The sequence below is a fragment of the Cynoglossus semilaevis genome, chromosome 1, assembly GCF_000523025.1.
Source record: "Cynoglossus semilaevis isolate Cse_v1.0 chromosome 1, Cse_v1.0, whole genome shotgun sequence".
Taxonomy (NCBI): domain Eukaryota; kingdom Metazoa; phylum Chordata; class Actinopteri; order Pleuronectiformes; family Cynoglossidae; genus Cynoglossus; species Cynoglossus semilaevis.
In genome coordinates, this window is record NC_024307.1 from 26,327,331 (window position 1) to 26,350,684 (window position 23,354).

Sequence of the window (23,354 nt, forward strand, 5' to 3'; positions counted from 1 at the left end):
TCAGGTAAACATAGTATCACTATGCCACCAGTTGAACATTGAAAAAGAGTTTTGACAAAAAGTCGTGAAAATGAGCCCACACCTTGTCCACCCACAGGTGGAAACATGATTCAAACGTGGGCAGAGAGGGAGAGAGGACATCGTAAGGCTTGTTAGATTTCTATATACCTCTATACAGATTCCTGGGCACCTGGCTTAAACCCCATAACATGAATTTTGACAAAAATACTGCTCACTCTACAAAATTACAACCATTATCGAAGCACAATCTGCAACACAATGAGGATGGGTTTTCAGCACTTTTTTTTATTATTTGAATTTACTTTCTTTAAATAAATTTACTAAATTTTAACGCCTTACTTCTGTGGATTACGATAATTAATTAGTTTCACCATCCATTACACTTTACATTACATTACATTACATTACATTTCGAACCATCCATTACACCTTTGCTTCAATTCTGTGATGACTCCACATTTTAAATCATTTATTATCTTGCATTATTTTTGCAGAAATAATAATTTCACAATGATTCAGTTTTTATAAAATAAAAAAACTTCTATGATTCTAAAGATTTCATAGCATTTATTTTGTTATACAGTTACTGATAACACAAAATCTCCCACTTTTCAATACGAATCTGTGTTTTTTAAGTCTTCACTTATGATTTCCAACTTTTTTTTACATCTTTTTTTTTTAAAGACCTGTTTTTAAAATGAGATAAACATAAAAAAAAGCTCTGAAGAGAGAGGACAAGCTGGTAGCCAGGTACTGGTGGGCCGAGGTCACTTCGTTGACCCTCATTTGAATCATCCCTCTCTCAAATCCTGAAACATCTTTGCTTGAGGATGGAGTGTTTGAGCACTCGAGAGGAAACGTGTTCAGACATGGGCTACTTTAGAGAGAGTGAACATGGAGATGCTGTTGGTAGGTGCAGAGCAATGGAGGACGACTGTTACCTGAAGCAAAGCATCTGCACCGTCTATGCTCACCACAGTCGACATGTTTACCTTCATGCATGAACTGCCCAGCCTCGGGGAGTCGCTACTTTTTTATTTATTCATACATTTATTTGTTGATTTTAAAGTGGTCGGTCAGATGTAAGGAAGAAAGGACACAAAGAATAGAGGTGAAGGGAAATGAAAAAAAATATAAAACATTTTTTGGGCAGTTTTCTTCTCATTAAATGGCTTCAGGTTCGGTATACCATTTTTATTTTTTATTTTTTAGTGACATTGCTAACTTTTGTCAGCATCATTTTTGTTGTTCATGTTTTTCTTTCCCCTAATTTTTCAGCAGAAAATTTAAATATTTAACCATATTTTTTGTTTCACATATTTATTTTTTGGATAATTATGTGGATGGACATTTCATTAAGTCCTTTTATAATTTCACTATGATATGATATCAGCTGATCAAAGGTTTTATGTAATAAATATCAGACCTTTAGCACTTCTCATGCACATCAGTTACAGAACATTAACACAGCTGGTCATCCATGGAAAGAATTTACATTTTGGACCAATTTTTTTATGTGGAAATTGATTTCTCCTTTTCACAGTCCTACCTAGAAGAAGGCGTTAACTTTCAGAGCCCTAGATGTTAATAAGTAAACATTCAATATTATAACCCATAATGAAATACATTTTTACATGTTAGGTTAAGTTTGTTTTTGCGTTGCTTTCAAAAATAATTTTACAAAGTAAATGTACCGTGACAGTTTGAAGCGATTGTGTTTTTGATCTTTTACGTAGCCTATTTGTTTAAATACACCACTTTTTTTTTAATTTATAGCCATGCATACTTCTTAAGCGTACCTTGGAGACAACACACATATGTAGTAGATTAGCAGTAAATGGACCTCAGCATCCAGACTCCCACGTAGGCGTTACACAAGAGTTTTAATGCCGTTTTTGAATATTCATTTAACCTGTGACCGTCATAACAGGATCCCTGTTCAAGTTGAATTGTTGATGATGGGATCAAACGGCAAGTGTAACTAAGAGGTCGTTACTGATTAATGCAAAGAGATTTTTAGTGGGTGTTGTTTATGACGGCGGCCATCCCGTTCTTTACATGTCAGTTCTAGCATAATGGCTGATACTGGTGAAATTTGTCACCAAATAATAGCTAACAAACATAACCGACTCAGTCAAGGTCCACTAATGAACTCATTATTACACATAACACAGCAAAAGATGAAACAACAGACCGTTAATAGATAATTTGATATTAACATTGTGATCAAATCAGAATTTATGCAGGAGGTTGATTTATTACTGTAATGTGTTTCCCAACGACTAACAGTCGATGCAGTGTCTTAGAATCAAGACAGAATACATTCATAATGTTGCCTCCTTCTAATGCCTCCCTTCTCCAGTTGTTCCTCACATTGTTCCTCCAGTTGTTCCTCACATTATGAGAACCAGATAGTAACACAAAGTAGATTCTATGTTGGTACAGTTGGTACTAACTGTCCACTGGTTGGTGCCCATGCCAGAAATATAGGGCAAATGAATGAAACAGTTTTTCCTCTGGGTAACACAGTTGTGTTTAACATCTTTCTGTCAGTTAAGTCAGTGACATATGGGGACATGTAGTTCACTGACATGGCATTCACACCTGCTAACAGCTGGTTCTGGTTCTGTGAACCTTTTTAAACAGTTTAATTTTTTTTTCATGTTAATGGTAGAAATTTACCAACTGTATTTGATTTGAGCTTCTTTAAGAGGCTTCTTATATAATATATATTAGTATTAATAATTAGCTTTTGCACACTTGACATCATTGACAACATCATTTAGTTAATTTGGAGTAGTGTTTGAACTGTCCTTAGTTGGTATTGTTGAATCAGTTGTTGAAGAGTTGATTTGCTGTTTTGTAGAGACAGTCAGTAGATTTTGAACATCTGTGAACAACTGTGAACAACAACTAACAGCACTGGTTTTACCATCGAGGATGAGATGAGACGGGGATTAGGCTGTAACAGGAATTATGGTTAGGTCTAAGTGTGGGTTTGATGACAGGGTTAGAATTAAGAAGCTGCAGATCCACCTCACCCTTGGCCTGAGCTCTAGGGAGTGAGAATGAGGAGATTTGTTTACACTTAAACGTTCTTCTTTCAATAGCATTTCATTAAAAAAGAATCGATCAAAGAATCAAAGCAAAGGTTGAGAAATCGCTGCTTGTGATTTTTTTTAAAAAATCGATCAAAGAATCCATTTAATGGCCAATAGTTACATAAAAAGCTAACATTCATTTGATAGATGATTCATTTGGTGGTAAGATGGGTGTCTGAGGCTCTAGATCAGCTGCTCAGGAGTAGAATGAAATGATTGACTAGGAATATACAGAGCCTACTGCTGTTTTTAAAGCATTTATGCTAGGCTAACAAAGGTTGAGAAATCGCTGCTTGTGATTAAAGTTTAAAACGCAATCGTATTAGTAATAATGGCGAGCAGGCAGGTGGGGCCCTATATATATATATATATGTGTGTGTGTGTGTGTGTGTGTGTATAAATATGTTTCCAAAGTGTGTAAGGAGCACCTTGTTAATTCAGCGCAGAACAAAGTCCCACGTCTGACTGAATGATATTGCAACGGGACCCAATCGCTGTTTGCTCGAGTCACAAACTTTACATTAATTAGCAGTTAACAGAAACAAGACACTTGTTTTCTTAATGGAATTCCCAACAGCAGACACATAACGAGACACCGGGCGAGGCTTCATTCAGCCCATATCGATGCGCCTGTTCTTATACGAAAATCAAGATCTAAAAATAAAAAAACTAGCTGAAACTGTGGCAGAGCACGACTGTCACTAGGACTAGGCTATATATAGCGTTAGCTTTCCTTCCTATTGTGATTTTTTTTTTTTACTGTCTGAAACTATTAATCACATCACGTCATTTCTTTTGGCTATTATTTGGCATTTTTGGTACATTTCCTTTCGTACCAAAAATGCATAGAAACGTGATTAATATCGAGGTACCTATACCTATTAATATATATATTTATACACATATATACACATATATGTGTATTGTTTATATATATCAGACATTCCCAATTGATTATCAAAACCTCATCACGCCAGAACTGTTGCTTTTGCCGTACCTTTCTGGTTTCCACATAATTGTTACTTCATCGTTAACAGCTCCTGAGGCTTTGGTGGTTTGCACTTTTCAGTTAAAGTTAACCCTGTCATGTGGCAGTTCAGCTTTTGAAGAAGTTGTGGCTGAAGATGAACCGCTGCATCACATGATCTGTATTTCATAAGTCTCCACGTAGACCTGAAAAAAACATGTTGCAACCTTTAGTGCTCTGACACACATGAACACACACATAATACATTTGCATGCTTTGGCGTGCACGCATGTTTTGTGGTTTTTTTTTTCTCTCTCTCTTTTTATTAGACCAAGTGCGCAAGATGAAGGAGACTCTGGCTTTTACATCATCAAGTATGAATGCAGCACCCAACATTTAAGCTCCATTTAGCCTATAATTAGGCTCAGTCACTCATTACAGCTGTCTTTCCTGTCAATACTCTGTTGTGTTACTTGCTGTAGCATGACCAGGACTTGCTGTTTCACGCTTGCACTTGTGTTACCTATGTGATGGTTTGAACTCTTGGTTGTGGTTTTTTACCACATGGCTAATTATCAGGTCAGGAAAGCCATTGGCAGATAAGGGAACGGAACACAATTAGCAGTTTCTGGGCACAGATTACAAAATCTGATGACCCCAATGTTTCAGAGACCAGATGAAAAGGAAAAAACAAAATACCTTAATAGGAAACATCCATCTTTGTTCTGTCCTGTATTGGCACTATCACAGTTTGAGAAAACACTTGGAACAGTGCGTGACTATTGAATGCTTGGTGCCAAAGCAAGTGGTTGTAATTTGTGGCCTTGCCATGCCCTTGCACGGTAAACACTGACTAAGAGCTTAGGAATCTTAAGAGCTATAAAAAATTGCAGGTTACTCCCATAAGGCTCAGAGTGTTGAGCTGCTCCTGGCCCCGACTTGGCCTCTTGTCTCTCTTTTCTTGTGTTATTATTGTTCAGCTTCCATTGGCACAGTTTAAAACAGAGCTATGTGTGTTTTTTTGACACCAAAACTCCTGTTTCCCATACAGTCAAAACAAGTTCAACATTTATATGTTGTTGAAACTCAAAATGATCAACTTTAAACCATGAGTCACAACCATGAGGCAACCCGTCATCACACAGCTGACATCCAGGTCTAGATTCATTAAAAACCAGGTCAGGAAGACAATGCCAAAGCATAAACGTTTACAGGACATTTATACAATACAGGCGTGATTATGGGGAAAAAAAACTAAATTTTCTTTATATCTTCGTGTAGAAGTTTCCATAAAATAACTAATATTTAAATGTTGCAAAAACGTGAATAATTTGTCAATGTATAATTTCTTGACAGCAAATAAATCACAAGATTAAAATTTAAATTCTAATAATACCAAGAAAAACACATTAATACTAAAATATATTTTCTCATATTTCAATGCACTGATACAGTACTGAATGAACCTATAGGTTTGTTGAACATTTTGATGCACTATGACTATAAGATATTCTGGTCAGTAACTTACAGTTACTCACGCTGACAGCCAACAGAATAAACTTGTGAGTAAATAATAATAAGAAGAAAATACACTTCCAAAGCAGGCAAGTTACCCACAGTGACAGCCAACAGAATAAACTCGTGAGTAAATAATAATAAGAAGAAAATAATAATTAAATAATAATAATTAAAATGTGATTAATTGAACAGAACTAAAAACGAATTTTCACTTCATCAGCAATACAGTTCCCCTTGAAGAGCTGGTTCAAGACGCCTTTCATTTCACAAGTAAAACCTCTAAGACAGTAAAACAAAGTGGTAAGTTAGTCATTTAATTTCTATCTGTTTTTTTATTAAGATAATAAGGTAGGTGAAACCACTAAATTTGTCAAAATGTGAACAAAAATGATGACAAATATGGATAATTGTTTCTCCAAAGTCCTGGCAGGAAGTAAAGAAATCTCTTTACATTGCTGACACAGCCAATTGAAACTGCTCTTTTGCAATATGTTTAAAGCAGTTGCATAAGAAGAGGAGAGTTTGAGTCGTTGGGCTGTGCGCTTGTTTTATGTAAGTGTTACATCACTTCCTTAGTTGTCTCCAGGGTAGGCATGGAACCATTTCTATTTTCCATCCAGCAATATTTATGGAGGATTTTATTTAATGAGATTGTTTGTTGTTTTGTTTGTGATATTTAAAATTGCTCTACTTTTTCCATGTGTCTAATGACACCTCTAACTTTACAAACAGTCCAAATCGCTAAGCAACATAATTAATGCACTTAACATTCTTCGAGAAGAAAAACCTTGTATTTGTCGACATCGCACAAACCGGTGTAATTGGCTTTCTTTGTTAAACCCAAATACGTGTGTGGTGGTTCAACACCTGGCTCTCCATGGCCTCTGCTTTAAATGGAGTCTTACTTTCATCACACTGGGGTTAAAGACTGTCACGGAAGAAAATCAAAGGGCACCTGTGCTGCTGTGTGAACAAGTCACATTCATTAGTCATAAAAACACTTTATTCTTTTTAATAATTGCTGCAGGTGAACACTTGTTGTTACAGTTGATTTATATTCCAGCTGTAGAGTAAATGCAGTGCTAACTCTACAAAAAGACTAACACATGTTTAGTAAAGCATGGAGATAGTAGGAGTGATAGTAGTTTACTGTCGTTTCACAGTTAGGTCTATGCTAGTTCCATGTGTCTACATCTGTATATATCCATACATCGTTAAACCACGTATATAAAAGGAATTTAGACATTTATATTAAAACGTTACCACCAGCAGTGGTTCCCGACCTTTTTTGGCTTTTGACATCACAAATTCCCCAGAGACTAGTTTTAGAATTAGTTTTTGACCATGTTTTTATTCTGGGTTACAAATACAGTGTAGACAGAATATTTCACTAAGTGACACTTTATTTTTATCACATGAACAGTGACACTGTCCACAGTGAAGATTTGAAAGATGGAATGTATCATGGGCGATCCCTTTTGAATTCCATGCGACCCAACATGGGGTTGCGACCCAGAGGTTGGAAAACACTGCTTTAAAGTCTATTGTCTACACATTGGATGATAGAAGGAATTTAACAGGATGAATTGTTAGAATGTTGTTATGAAATGTTTAGTTCCTTATTTAAATTTGTTGCCAAAAAAGACATGAAAGTACTTTTCATTATTAGTGGTTCAGTTTTTACCGTTGGCCTGTATGAGCATGCTGTAAGCACCACTGTACCTATCGTTAGGCAGATATACACAAATACTAGTATGATTCTACTGGTACTTATGGAACAGGTATGACTTGTCACGTAAATCCTAAAAATAGATACCCCACGGAAACCAAAGGGATCTTTATCCTTGTTCTCGTAAATATCAATTTGCGGTTAGTGACGCATACACCTTAAAATACACAAGAGGCCAAACGTAATGGTCTGAACTCCAAGCTCAACTTGTTTAAGTTCTGTAGTAAGCACCTACCGTATTGCTACATCTACCAGTATAGCCGCAAAACATTGGCTGCTGTATCATGCAGGTCTGGCAGGTTTGAAACAAGAAAAACAGTTGGAGGGTCATCAGGGAAACTAAACCTAACATTCAGCTTCATATTTGCATGTTAGATGCATGTTAGACTGCCACCCATGCTGGTCTATTGGTGACACTTATACTGTAAATGATTAAGAAAAACATCTTGCTACATCTTGTCGTCATTACATTAAAAAAAATAATGTCTTGCTTGGGGTCAGTTTTAATTAAAGTATGTTTGTAAATGGGATATATAAGAAGCACTGGACTATTAGCCACACATCCTGCTTATTCCCCTCTGAAGCGTCTTTTAGCTAGGGTGCTGCTCCGGCCCCTGCTGGGCGTATTTCCTCTGTTGTGGTGCCAGACCAGGTCCGTATCGACCAGGAATGGCTTGGGGCTAAAGGGGCAGACAACTGGCTGTGCAGCACACCAGCGTTTGGGAACTCTTTACAATAGATGCCCTTTGGTGACCTTTATCACCCAATAACCACTCAAACTGACTATAGAAACATTCTCCATCCGTCTGATCCGTACCCTTAGATTAGCGTCAGGGGTTTCTAGCTTCAGTGTCTTATGAGAACACGGCCCAGCTACATGGCTGCCCCTCCCCCCTTCCACACTTTGCAATGCTTATATCAAATTATTTCCATTTGGCCTACTTTCAACCCTTACTACTACCTTAATATATTAAGTTTTTTGTAGTTTTCTTTGGCAAATCCAGGCAGTCGTCTTCATTAATACATTGTTATGTTGTTTTTTTTCTCTTTAACCTTTTTTTGTGTTGGCGCATTAGTGTGTTCAAGGTCAAACTGTCTCCCTTTATCGTGTTTTTCTGTGCTTTAATAAAAATTGCTATTGTACGTTTGTACCCCTACTTATCTAAAAAAACAAAAACAAAAAAAACCCACACAATTCATAACAGTGAAGCCTTAGTGAGCACATCACCCATTTGGCCCCTGTACTTGTTTTCAATCATTTATTTTTTTTGTATTGTGCATCAACAAGTCCTACCCCAATTCATCCATCCAGTCTACCCTGGCCTTTGCCATCGTTGTGTTTTAATAATAGCTCCTCCGAAGAGGTCTTTAGCTGCCTATTAGTCCATAAATTCTGGTTTCACTCTCAATAACTAGAAAAGAATAAAAGATTTTTATGTTGGAACAAAACGAATCACAAAAATAATCCTCACCAAAACAAATCCTGTCTGACGTTTGACATTTGTTGACCACTCAGTTCTGTGTCACCACTCCGAAGACACTCGGTGTATTCATTCAGTAATTTCTTGACATGCACAAGCGTGCAGTTATCTATTTTCAAACATGCTTGACTCACACTTGTGGCTGACGGCCCTAGAATCATACACTTGGGATTCACACACAAAGGACAACCCAGGCCTTATCATGGCAGTGACATGCTATCAATGTCACACTATCAGTCATACTTGGTCACACATACGACTTGTTTTGAAAACGCATAATCTGCAGTGCCTCATGCCGTTCGAGTTTCACCTATCCTTTTGCTCAAATCATTTTATTCAATGTGATTAAATATTTCATTTTAAAAGAGCAACAGTAAATTCTCAACCTGCTCTCTTTTCACAGAGAGTCAGTCATGGATGAGATACCACTGTTGCTGTACTGTAGCTCATGTACCAGAAGAACCAGAAACCCACCCAAAACCCACATTAAATTGCATGTCGTGGCACCATTTACATTGATTGCATATGTAGACCTGCTGCTTAAATCGCCTCTATGTCTTGTTGGTGTGAGCGCCCCATAAGAATGTAGTCCAAATTCTAGAAGTTCTAGTATTTGTTATGTACTGTTTGTTTACTACCTGTTGTTACGGTGTTATGACTGATGATGTTTTACTTTACAAACACATTTTCTCAACACTTTATCTGGCTGTGTGGAATCAAATTTGGTACAAACTGTTCATATAATATTATGTTTAGTGATGACAACATAACACAGTAATTCGTAGAGATTATCTCGATGTGCGATGAATGCTCTGACTGAAAGCCTAGCTGCTGACAAGGGGATTAGAACTGTTCATTCAGTGCCGGGGCTCTGCTGCTTGTTTTGTCCTATTTTTACCGTAGGTGTCTCAATCATTCTCAGGTCCCAGCAGTGCGTGAACTAAGCATGTGGGCTCTTTTGGGTGGAGACAGCACTAACTCGTTCTTTTGCTAGTCGTATCAGCTCTAACCTGCTCCATCATATTTGGATAAAACTGACTTGTAAAAAGACCAGCGCAAGTTAAGTCAGGGGTTTTGGTTTTGTCCACCGCTGTAAAACTAAAGATTTATAAACTGGACCACACCACAGAGCAGTGGTTCTCAAACTGTTTTTAGTCACAAACTTGAACAAGTGGAGATTGTCAAGGACCACCTGCCTTCTGTCGCCACAACAAAAACCTTGACAAATTACAATTCATATTTATTGAAAAAACATCAAGTAACGTCATATTTTATAATGAATCCAATGAAATAAAATGCAGTTGTGCCATCATCGCCTTAACCTTGAAAATGTCTTCCCATTTGTCGTGCCCCACCTGTCATGTCTTCATTCCCCAGCATTGAGGCCCGCCCCATACTTTGAGAAGCACTGCCATAAAAGTATGGAAAAGGGTTATTAGAGCCAGGCTAAGGCCAGTGGTTAAGGTTATTAAGCAGCACTTTAGTTTCTGAACCTCGACATAGAAAAGCTGAAGATCCAAAGATTTTCTGTTACCTGGAAGGACAGGTTAGAGAAGAGCAAATCAGAGGTTTCTTACCAGACACACCATTTGACTGGTAATGTTAAAATGTTTTAGATGTGTGCTGAGAAGAGGTGGACATATTGTATATATTTTTTTCAGTTTTTAAAAATCAGCAGTAACAACGTTCTAGTTAAAAACTGCATGAAAAACGAGTTAAATGACTTCATCCTATAAAGATTATTGTTTATAAAATGCCTTCGTTCTGAGAAACATCTAGACATAATATAGTTGATATAATTTGTAGTCACACCTGTCACTGAAACCTGTTTGCCCAACAGTCCATCGGCAACAGTGCAGTGTTTGTCTGTTTGGGTTCTGTATAATATCCGACCAATTGATGTCTTTGAAATAAATGTAGTTCTGGCACGGGCACAAGAATGTGTTGACACAAAGGTGCTACGTTAATCATTCACCATCCCTGAGTCACGTCAGCCTAAGTCAGAGTAAGAGCCTGTTGAGAGTTTGTTTGAGAGGAGAGTTCGAGAAAAAGAAAGACAGACTGTCAGGAGAAATGTTTTTGATGAGAACAGAAATGAGCACGATCCAACCTGGCCTCCAGAGTACACTCAGGCGGAGCTTCTGGCTGCTGCCACATTACTCAGAGCTTCATCGTCCTTTCAATAGGATACTCTGACTCTAACAAACTCGCTGACACACAAAGAAATAATTGTGTTTTGACAATGCTTTGACAATTAGAAATTGTTCTTATTTTTTCTGCATTCATCAAATGAAAAACAAACAAACAAACAAATTAGTATAGAATATTGAAAGCGCTGCAGTATAGAGCGTTTTATTTTACTCTTGGGCAGTACTGTGTCCAACTTACCCACCTCAGAGCTGGACTTTGCCTTGCACAATAACCCTGCTGCCAGTCAAACTGCTCCTTTACATCGCACATGACATTTCAAGTTGGGCCAGGGAAACAGACATAGTGTCCTTACCTCCTCTGTACAAGCCCTGCAGAGCAGCCATGGAGTATGATCGCAGATCTGTGTGTTTGTGTCTGTTGTGACTTTGGCCAGATTTGGTCTGGCATAAGGACAGCTGTCACTTCTCTAACCTGTCACATGCAACACACAAGAGACACCGAAGGCCAGGGCATCAGGAGGCACTAGAACCAACACGAGGCGAAAGTATTTATATGGATGTGTATATGTATGTTGGTAGCTAAGAATGGGATTTATTGTCCCGACTTGGAAAGTCTTAGGGTTGTGGCTGTGTGAAAGGAAGTGACTTAGAGGCACTTGCCTAACCTCAAGGTTAGGCGACTCTTCTCTAATCCAGGCTGTGAGCAGTTGTGTCATGTTCTCTGAGGGCATGTTGGAAATACTGTGTCCTTGTCAGCTCACTACCCCTGCACAGGCCTTCCTCGCCCTACGGTCTCCTGACCCTGATCATTAAGGTCCTCAGTACTTGGTAATGAAGTCATCGGTTCATTAAGTTCCTTAATTATAGCTAGTGGAGCCAAGATTGAAAAAAAAAACTGCAGCAATGGACTCCAAGTGCATTTATGTAAGGATGTTTGGGTCGAGTCTTTTGGAGTGTGTTTGTGTAACTGATGGACAGGGCTTACAAATACCAATGTCATCTTTAAGATTCACAGTAGCACCGTCAATGCCGATCCTCGTGTTAGAGTTCTATTACAAACAAGCCTTATCATAATAAATTCTGGAGACATACTATAAAGTATTGTCTTGATATATAATAATATATAGTATCTAGCCTCACTTTTACGTACAGTTGACTCAGGAAGTCGATAAGACCCAAATGCGGCACTCGAGGAACTAGCATCACACGCAAGTCGAAACTTCAATTCATCCACTATTTAAGATCCAGATCAGGCAGGAACAAGCAGAAATATCACAAACAGGAACAAATGATGGACTGAACATTGAACACACCACGAACTGCGTACACTGAACAATGAGCCAGCAAAGACTGAGTGAAGGAGGGAGGTATTTATACACAGGCCTCCAGATGAGATCATTAAAGCTAATGAACAGGGAATCACAGGACACAGGTGAGCGTGATGAATATGATTAAACTACAAAAACAGACAGCAGGGAAGAGAGACACAGACCTGACATCCATCCATATCTGTGCTGCTGTGGTATTATAAAAAAGTACTACCACCTTTCCTCTCCTTTTGACTCCAAATTACCCCAATAAGAACGTAATTGAAGAAGAAAAAAAAGGTTGCTTCTTGCATTTACACTGAATTCCTCACTTTTTCACCACTTATTTTGTAGTAATTCATTTGTCAACACAGAACTGGAGCAGTGTGATGCAACTTCACTGCTTTAAATTACCATTTCCTTGGCAGAGCTTGTCTGACAGTTTGTAAATAAAGCTGTGATACACACACTTGCCAAAGTGAATAATAATTATTTTATCTTGTTGTAACATGATAATTGAAATGGCACACAGGCAACAGTGAGCTTTTTTTTCTTTCCACTAGTGACTAGTTACCAGTGGACAGGACAATAACAATTATATTTTTTAACATGACCATCGTTGGATTAACTACCAGTGTTGTGTTGTACAATTAAATGGGTCAAACAAGGAGTTGAAGTTAGCTGATCTATTAGGGCAGTAGTCACGAAGTATCTTTGTCAGAGGGCAAGATTTTTTTCTGGACAGACACGGACACGGAGGCCTGAGACTCAAATAAGATGAAATAGAAATCACATTTTTGTCTGAGGGAATAAATAGAGTCATAAATGGAGGGTTTCACTGATAGTTATGTAAGTCTCAGTTGTTGCTTTAATATTTTCTCTTTGATCCTCTGGACACCAGTGACGGACTGGATGGTTCATGGGAGCCGCCAGTTGATTATCACTGTGTTAGGGTGTTCAATAAAACACTAAATGTAACAAGGAGCCTTCAGTGGTTGGTTCCTGTTTAGTGCACTAATGCGACCTGCCATGTGACAGCTTTTATCAGGCTGCTGGGACAAGATGAGTCTGAAACTGAAGACCTTTCCTCGAGCACTCTTCCTTGTTTTGACCAAATCACTGGCTTTTAAGTCCACTCCATGTTGTCTACTGACTCTCTTGTTGACTTCAGTAGTGGGCTGTGTTCTTCTGGATCAGTGTATCCAGATGTATGTTGACACTCGGGTCATTGACAAGGTCATAGCGGCATATGTCACGGCATGTTACGCCACATCTTAATTCTTCAACATAACTTCATTGTTGTGCACTTGGTCATCAAATTACTCATACGTTCTATAGGTTGCTGACTTACTTACTTACAACTGATTATTTGACAAAAGCATGTTTAATTAGTCAGTAGGCGTCCTCATATGCCCTGCTCTAAACTAGTTTCAAGGCATCCATCCATCCATCCATCCATCCATCCATCCATCCATCCATCCTCTCATCACAGCAGCAATTATAACATCTGGATGAGTTCAAACCATCTGTAAGACATTTGATGAACGCTGCCAATGGTCTTTCACCTACAAGGGCTCAGAATGGTACTTGATGTGGAAACACACTGATGACAGTGACTCAGTAGTGGCCGTGCTTTAGGACAAATATCAAAGTCTAGCAAGCAGCTTTAAGCAGTCTTCTCATGTGTCTCACAACTGGTTTTATTATTTAATCACCCAGTGATCAGTTCTGTAAATGATGTAATTACTCACTGCATATCTGTATGTATGTTGGCTTCCAAACATGGTAGCAGCCAATTGTGGTTACTATCAAAAACAGATCAATTTCATCAGAAGGATTTTTTTTTCTGCATCAACAGCTTTTTGTAAATTTTATATATATATATATATATTATATATTTACAAATGTATTTTTTTTCAGGATACAGCTCTGGACCCAGGGGAGGATGTGGCCCTTCTCTCAGTGAGCTTTGAGGATGCAGAGGCCACTCAAGTCTTCCCAAAACTCTACCTTTCTCCCAGCATTGAACAGTAAGTACTTCATTTAGATGTAAATAGTCAATACTGACTGGTGACGTCATGCGTCTCCAATGTGGCCATTAGGGCTAGGTGTAGAACTTACTCTCATTTACTCTCTTCCAGCCAGAGGAAAAAATATACTCACTGCAGAGTGTAATTTTAATATCACTGGAGTTCTCCAAAACCGAAGTATGACTTAAATGCACTACATTTTGATGCTGACATCACACCTTAAACAGCACTATGTTTGCAAAACAAACATAATTGCACTTTTTAAGTGCAGGTTTTGACAACTAAGTAGAATCCTATAATGAGCCACAAATCTGTGTCTAATGTCCTTCATGTTGTACTCACTTTGTTTACCCACAAATCTAATTCTCGTGCAGTACTTACTTTGATTTACAGTACACACATATATGGTTCTCACCACATGTAGCAGAACATGAATTATCTTTTGCTCAACGCGCTGTGTCATAGACGGACAGTGTGTCTGTGCATGTGTCCGTGAGAGCCAGATCCAGGCCCACTCTGACCTGAGGCCCCCACAGACTGGCTTTCGTGCTTGGAATAAATTTAGGCTGATGTTTATTTACAAGCACACGCCTTGTCGCACCGGGTTAATGGACCTCTGTCATCCCATTTCTCTACCCCCAACCTCCACCTCTGCTCAGTCGGACTTTCTTCCTCCTCTTGTCTCACTTCATACCTTAGAGTTTCTGCTTCCAAAAGCTGTACAACCATTCACAAAATGTGCAACAAGGACAGGGATTGACTGATATGATCCTCTATTACGATATGCAGTATTACACATTCATTCGTCTCTGTGTATATACAGTAGTACATAAGAAATATGACCCAGGTCGTACAAACTGTCCTTTGCCAGTTTTAAGAGCAAAACAACACTTCAGCATCACCTTAGGGCAGCAGCTGGGACAAAAGCTGCAAAATAATATGACTGAGATGATTGACGGGGTGGTTGCCAGCAGCGGGGGAGGGGACAGAGGGCTCTTAAAAAGGGAGAGGCTCGAAAACAATCATCATGCAAATCCTCTCTGAATGATCTAAAAATATTGTAGCTTACCAGCAGCGCTTTGAGCCATTGCTCCCATTTGCCACTGTTCTCCTGTTCACTGTTGCCTCTTGTTCTGCCATATTAAACATGTGCGTATCAGGGCCAAGCCAACACATCAGTACTTCTGCTGTACACACTCTACACTCAAACTGCTGACTTTTACTCTGATACTTTTTCCATGAGAAGTGCATTTAAGTCTGTGCGACAAACTGCTGACTTTTACTCAGATACTTTTTCCATGAGAAGTGCATTTATGTCGTTACAAGATTTACCTTGACAACTGTTGACACCAAGGTTGACTAAAGCTGTCAATTAGTCAATAAACTGACTTATTATGATGCATGAACGGAGAGATGCAGTGATCCCCACTGGCCTGACGTGATCACAGAGATAGAAAAAGACCACAATGCTGATTTCTTCACATACAGGGTGTAAAGAACAGAACACAGCAGAGCAGACAGGTTCTGGCCCTGTGAACAGCAGTCATGGGCGATAACAGAAGTGTTGATTTGATACAATAGCAATTAGTTTTTATACTGATATCGATACTTTTGTGTTGTTGTTTTTTTTGTTGTTGTTGTTTTTACCCAAGTCAGAGATAACACAAACGCCAATACAAACAACATCACCTCATCTTTAACCCAATGTGACCTAAATAGTTCAATTCCTACCATTACAGTTTAGGTGACAAAGATGTCTAGTGGACTCTATCACAGGAAGTCCCTGTTCTTTTCTGGTCAGTGGGCACGTGATATGTGTGGGGGGAGTGGGCGCTGCAGCACAAAAGTAGTAAGTTACCCTAAATGATGTGGAAGTGACACATGCACTTTAAAAAAAAAAAGTCAGAGATAAGTGCAGAGGGAGAAGGGAAGTACAGGAAGGTGCTAGGACAGTGTCGGAGATAAGTGCAAGGGGGGGAGGGAAGTACAGGAAGGTGCTAGGACAGAAGGTGCTCTGTGAGTAGTTGGGTAGGACGTTAGATGAATCTTCATATTTAGTGAAATAGAATTTTACAAAACATTTCCAGAACATGAAGTGTTTGTCTATTATTTTATTTTTAAAAATTAATCAAGTGGGCCGGATCGAAAGCCCAAGGGGGCCAGTTTTGGCCCACGGGCCGTATGTTTGTCACCACTGATCTATACCAATGCAACAAGAAAGTGTTGCCGTGTGACATATAGTAGTTGACGTTCTGGTGAAGTGGATTTCTAGCAAAGTGTAGAAATATGCGTTGGATAATGTTTAGCTGGAACAAAACCATATATGGAGCTGTGTGATGACAACAATTTGTTTTTCTATGTTCTTATGAAACAGCCACAAACTGGTAAACTGTGTTTAGCAGCTTACATTCCAGTGCTGCATATCAGTGGCGTTTTGTCACATTCATTGAAATGCATTTTCCAGTGGAGCTTGTTCACAGCGTGACTTACTGTGACACGTGATGCACATGGTGGTAAATGCAGCAGCGGTGGACGGCAGGAGTCAGGTTATGTTTAGCCTTAGTGAATTTTATTGTTCCTCTCTCTGTCATTTGTTCACCCACGTAATGTTTTTGTTAGCGCTGTTGTGTTTCTTTTTCCATCCTCCCTCTAACCTTCCTTTGCCTTTTTCACACTTTTCTTTCCCCTCGTTTTTCTTTTGAGACGCTTTTCATCTTGGCCATATCCCTCAGTTACGTTACATGTCTGATGGCTGTCTGTTTTCTTCCCATCATTCTCCATGTTTCTATCACTCTCCACTCTCGGCTGATACCTCTGGCTGGTCCACAAAGGGAAACGAGAAAGTGAGTGGGACTTAAAAAGAGAAAAGCGTTGTGCTCTACCCAGCAAGGTCATCCCTCGCTTGACTGAAGCCAGGGAAAAAAAACAGCAAACACACAAGAGAGGAGAGAGCTTCTCTCTCTCTTCTTTCAATTTCCTCTCCCTCTCTGCCGTACTTTTCTGTCCCATCAATTCTGAGCGGTTTGATATTTTATGTCTTTCTCTTCTTCAGCAGGGGCTCAGGACAAGCCCCCTGAGCAACTGGTTTTTTTTCACCTGTTCCCTTTTCCTTTCTTTTCCTTGCTCTCACTGTTACTGTTCTTCCTCCGTCTTAAAACAATCACTGTAATGTTTTTTTTTTCTGTTTAAAGCAGAAAGCATACAGACACCCACAGGTTTGCAAATAATGTACAGTATTGATCACATGGGGTCAAAAGCCTTTCGCTTTGTTGGCTCCATGTTTTGCTCCAAAGCTTTGAGGAAAATATATAATATAGAACACAACAAAGAAACATTGGCAAGTCCTGTAATTCTTTTTTTAATGACAATTCTTTTAATGTGTTCTTTGGACACATCTCTGGTTGAAATTTGTAATAGACAAGAGATCTTTTAAAGTGTTCTTTGGAGACATCTCTGGTTGAAATTTGTAATAGACTCCGACTGGACACGCAACCAGGGAAGAGAAAATAATTTGTGTTCATTTTCAGCATCATCATCATTTGCTTGGATAATTGTTGGGTTAGGGTAGAGTCGAGTTAAGCTAATGGAGTTGGATTGGGTTGAGCTGCATTTGTGTAGGTGGAGTTCTATTGCGTTATCTTGGGGTTTATTTTAGTCTAGAGATGGCTCGGTCCGATGCACAGGATTGATATTGGTCCAATGTTGGTCAAAATTTAAGGATCAAACATCGAATAAAACAACTATAGCCCGTGCGATCCGATACCTTAGGCCAATGCTCAACTTAACTTTGCGGGACATGCTGTCGACAGGGACACTATCGCCTCACCAGCCCGCGGCATGCTGGAGGACGACAGGGACACTATCACCTCACCAGCCCGCGGCATGCTGGAGGAGAAGAGACGGTGTTGGATTGGTAGGTGTTATATCAGTATCCGACATGAATCAATCTTAGCCTCAAAATATATCTTAAAACCTACGTTAGTGTTATTTTATATAGATCAACCAATTGAATGGTGATTAGCGTGAGTAAGCTAGGGACTGACACTAAAATAACTTGAAAATGTTTTTCCTGAGGAGTTTGCTGTTGTTAAATGCATGTTCCCGTGGGCCAGAGTTTGACTCTGAGCAAATGTACTGCAGTGTGTGGCTTTTTCTGGTCCTGCCCAGAGATATATCAGCATGATAACAAGCTGCGACTGAAGTCAGCTCACATCAAAACCCCCTACATTCACAAGAGAGTATTTCATACAGCCACAAACTTTCTGTCTGTGTTGCTATCAATTCTGCTTTCATCAACTAACGATTTCCTAGCTGATCTCTTCTTTCAGTGTCAGGTTTGTGTTTACCTGATTGGACTGTAGTGGAGTGGAGTTGAACCCTGACATTCTCTCTCCAGAGAACCAGCCGTCTTGCATAAATAATACGTAATCAGAAAAATCTGAATCAGTATATAGACATCTCAGACTGATGTGCACTAACTTAACCTTTAGGTTACTTTGTTCGTGCGTGGGTGTTCTTCTGTCTACCCTTCTTCTGTGCTCTGTAGAGGTGTTATATACTGTACATCACCATCTCTAGCTCTTATGAAAGAATGTTCTTCAAGGTTTTTCAAACGGCAAAGGTGGAATGTTAGAAGTCGGGAGTCGGGAGATCAAATCAACCATTAATGCAGCAGACGGCAGGTGTCAGAACGTCATCCTGTCCTTGTGGGATCGTTGTGTGGTTTTGGGATGTTCAATGTGGCGGTGTTTATCTATGTACTGCTCTTCCGGTCCTGTTCTAACATGGCACTTTGTAACAGCACGTCTCCTATCTTTTAAATTCTCTTTTGGCAGAAACACATCTGAAATAAAAAAAAAAATTCTCATCTCTAGCCCTGAATGGACCCTTCAGATTTTATGATATATGAGAAAAACCTTATTCACGTTTACTTGTTTGGGAAGGAATGTTGAGAACATTTATGAGTTTGCCAACTCATAACTCAACCAACTCCTAAACTCCTTAAAATATTGCCAGATTATCTGTTAATAAAGATAGTAAACAGATATGACTTTGAATTAAATCAATTAGTAAAAATTAAGTACATTTTTTCACTGCGTCCCAGTTCGGTACCAAATAACCTATGGACTGGTACTGGTCTGTGGACCGGGGCTTGAGAACCCCTGATCTATACAATCTTCCACTCACCTCTGGTCTAGGACATAAAAACAGAAGTCTGACTGACATCTGGCAGCCATAATGGACAAATAAAAAAAAAAACACAACACAAATGAAAGTAAACAAATGTGGCACAATCCAGTGTATGGTGTACAACTGGCGAATGTAAACAAAGCCGTCTTCCATGTATATGCAGGTCCACTACAGGGTGTTGAGATTCAAGACCTAGATAGGCTGAGTTCAACTTACAGTTAGGGTTAGTGCTGAGGTAAGTGTATTTATTTAGAGTTGACCAGAGGTCACCCTGATCAGCAACGCCCATGTCAGGAGTCTGTTAATCAAGGCGAGCCGATGGAATGTGAAAATGAAAATCCTGAGGAGGAATCAAGGACATCTGCCATGAGAAAATACCACACAGAGGTTCAAACAGATAAAAGATACAGCATGAGAGGTGTTGGTGCAAACACCACACTGGGACAGAGCAGGAAGTCCACAGAACCACAGCAGACCAAGACTTCATGGACTGACGCGGCCACTCCTGACCCTTTCCTAACCCCTCTTACAACATCTTTTCCAGTTAACTTCTGTGGGTTTTGATGGTAACAGTGAATTGTAGAACTCCACCTCCTTCTCCACTACTCCCACCAGCTGTTCTTGAAGTTTTCAACATAGCGTCTTATTAGAGTGAAATCATGTTGAAATTGTGGATGTGGAGGTTTGTTGCTCAGCGCAGTAACGTTTCAACAATTCACACATATTTTGTTCCGTGTGAGCAGAGAAAAAGCCCCGGGGTTGTTTCTCAACACACGTAACCTTTGACATTTGTTACAATATGGCAAGATGTGAACTATTTACATGCATCATGCACACTTAGACGGCAGTCGTCCAATCGAAACAATGTTTTGAAGTGACATAGAGTGATAATGTCCATAAGACTGTGGCACTCTGATGCTGTTTGTAATAAAAATAGAAAGACGCAGCCAATAAATGACCTTTAACCCGTCCTCAGGGCAAGTCTACTGTTTTATCCTAGTTCAGAAAACAATCAGGGAGTGACTGCTGAGAGTGGTTAGTCATCAGGGAGCTGCAGCCCTACGATTAAACAAGCGTGCACTTATCACTAATGGAGCTGTACAGTACAGATCAAGACATTGGGGCAAAGGTAGAGAGGGCACAACATTAGATGCCAACTTGTGAGTCTCTCACTTTTCAGTATGTATCTTCAAGGCCTGGACAATAAACAATTGCAGTGGATAATGTCATTAATGCAGTCTTTTTATTCAAGACAAAATGACACATCTTTTACAGTTGTGCGTTCTTAGTTTATTTCCATACATCTCAAAATATTTATTGTATCAACTGTATGATGTCTGTTATTATGATTATTATTACCAACCACTGCAGACAATAAAAATGTCATTTAATTCACACAGGCAGATCAAGAAGAACCTAATGGCTGACTACTGTGTTCCCCACTTCCTTTCTTACAGTGCTCTGGGAGGCTCCACTGCACTTCATATCCCAGCTTTCCCCAGTGGAGGGTGCCTCATTGACTATGTCCCTCAAGTGTGCCAGTTGCTCACCAATAAGGTAACATACTACTATCTGAATCCAAGTTGATGCTGTTCAGTTTTTAGGAGTAGGCCCCAAGGTAGAACACACAAACAAGCAACCACAGAAATCCTCCAAGGAAAAAAAAAGCAATGCATGTTTCAGCAAAGACACGATAGACGGACGAGCTGTCTGACAGAGATTTGGCAAGAAAGACAGACAGAGACACAGCAGATGGACAAACGAGCAGCAACATAGAGGAATACAGAAAGTTGGACAGGCACAAAGACAGGCTAGCGTGTTCCCTTTTCTGACTTGATAAAATGGTGTATTTGTTTTACAGTTAATGATTTGTTGACTACCAAACCTTCACAGACACATTTCCCCACGTTGTACTTTCTGCAGTTCCTAATTAGTTTAATTTTTTAGTTAATTTTTAGTTCAATTTTTTTTTATTATTATTATTTCAAAATAACACTGCGATTTTACAACAAACTAATTGCAGAGTAGATACGGTTACTCTTTGTATCCCCAAAAAGTACGGGCTGGTGTCAATGTGACAAAGAGAGCAAGAAAGTTTTGTTTTTTGAAGGATTTTTGTTGCATTTTAATCTCTTTAGCCACAAAGAATGGACAAACAAATAAGAGAGACAGGTTTGAATACCTGCAGAGCAACAGCTCCTGTTGCTCATCACTAACACCTACAGGCAGCCAAAGGCAGGCCCAGTCCAGTCTCAGTGACAGCGTGGGAGGAGAACCTTCACATAGTTCCCTAGAAACGGGAACATGTGTCCAGTGAGAATTAAAAAACACTAAAACTGATTGATAATGGGACCTTGAAACTTTTCAAGTCTGTCCCCTGTTTAAGTGCTACGGCAAAATTGGGACTTTGTAACTGACAAAAGACAGCCTTAAATTCAGCTTTTACTGAACTTGATATTTTTTCCAAGAGGAGTGTAAACTGTAAGTTTGGTCTCATCCCATAATGTGTGTGTCCACTTGTAATTTATATTGAATTTAACAATTGTCTGAAACCTTGAAGTATCTTAATCAAATGAATCATTATCTGTCTGTTAATCAGATTATTATGATAACATTAATCTGATTTAACATTAATCACAAACCTATGAAAACATGGGTGTCTTGTGGTGACATAAGGAAGTCATGGATAAATATTCACCTCCAATAGAAACAATACTGAATTTCCTTATTAAATGGTGTGTCCTCATAATGTTGTTTGGTTTGTAATGCCAGAAAAAGCCCTTTATCCTTTTCCTGCAGTACAAACTGTGTGTTATTTTCTGGGTAATAATCACTCACCTGTACACAGACAGGGCTGCTGTCAACTGGGTGAACTCATGAGTGCATGGTGAACTACGTTGGTGAGACATCGGTATTCGAACATTTACAGTGCAAACACAGAAATGTGTGCGCCACAGTTGTTAAACAGTCATCTGAGCTGAAGGACGTGCAGTAAAGTAAAAAAAAAAAAAGAACAACCAGGTTGTGCTCGTTTCTGAGTTGAACACAGTCTGTTGTAAAAGCTGTGCTGCAAACTTTATGTTCCCGGTGTCAGAACTCATTACGCCTTGTTGGTACGACTTCACCTGTTGTTCCAGGTGCAGTATGTTATCCAGGGCTATCACAAGAGGAGAGAGTACATCGCTGCCTTCCTCAGCCACTTTGGAATGTGAGTAAAACTTCATTATCTTTATTAGCATGACTAATGGATTTTTGACAAAGTGCAATTTTTTGAAGACTCTCCTCCAAGAGAAAGCACTTGGATGAGAGGTGAAACAAAAACTTTGGATAAGATGACCTAGATGACTGAGAAATTACACAGACATGTTGCTTTATTAGCATGAATATTAGCATCAGCATTAGCATGCAGCTTTATTTCTGGGGCTCCTCAACCCACAGTACCTAAATACCTGTATCACTCCTGGTGATCCAAATTCTTTCCTAAAAAAACGACACAAATAATGTAAATGTAGCACAATGCAGTGTGTGGTTACAACAGGCGAATGTAAACAAAGCCGTCTTCTGCGTATAGTGTCGCATGGCGACGTCTTAGTCCGCTAATGCCGTACGTCAGAATGAGGGAACAAGACATTCTAAATAGATTTATGGGAAATGGCGACATAAGGGTCGAGGACGTCGTAAACCGAGGACCCCCTGTATTTAGCAGCTTGACCGTGTCTGTTGCAGGGGTGTGGTGGAGTACGACGCAGAAGGATTCACTAAGCTCACACTTCTTCTCATGTGGAAGGACTTTTGTTTCCTAGTCCATGGTAAGAAATTCAAAATCTGCTGTCACGGAAATATTCACACCCGGTGTTTTG

General features: G+C 39.3%; 1 protein-coding gene across 2 annotated transcripts in view; it reads left to right on the forward strand.

Moving 5' to 3' along the window:
* babam2 (BRISC and BRCA1 A complex member 2) overlaps positions 1 to 23,354 on the forward strand; it is a 37,585-nt gene that overhangs the window by 12,155 nt on the left and 2,076 nt on the right. For both annotated transcript variants that reach the window (XM_025059675.1, XM_025059699.1), the window contains exons 7-10: positions 14,195 to 14,304; positions 20,952 to 21,051; positions 22,632 to 22,702; positions 23,221 to 23,303. In XM_025059675.1, coding sequence (XP_024915443.1) covers positions 14,195 to 14,304; positions 20,952 to 21,051; positions 22,632 to 22,702; positions 23,221 to 23,303 — 364 coding nt within the window. The remainder of the gene's footprint in view (positions 1 to 14,194; positions 14,305 to 20,951; positions 21,052 to 22,631; positions 22,703 to 23,220; positions 23,304 to 23,354) is intronic.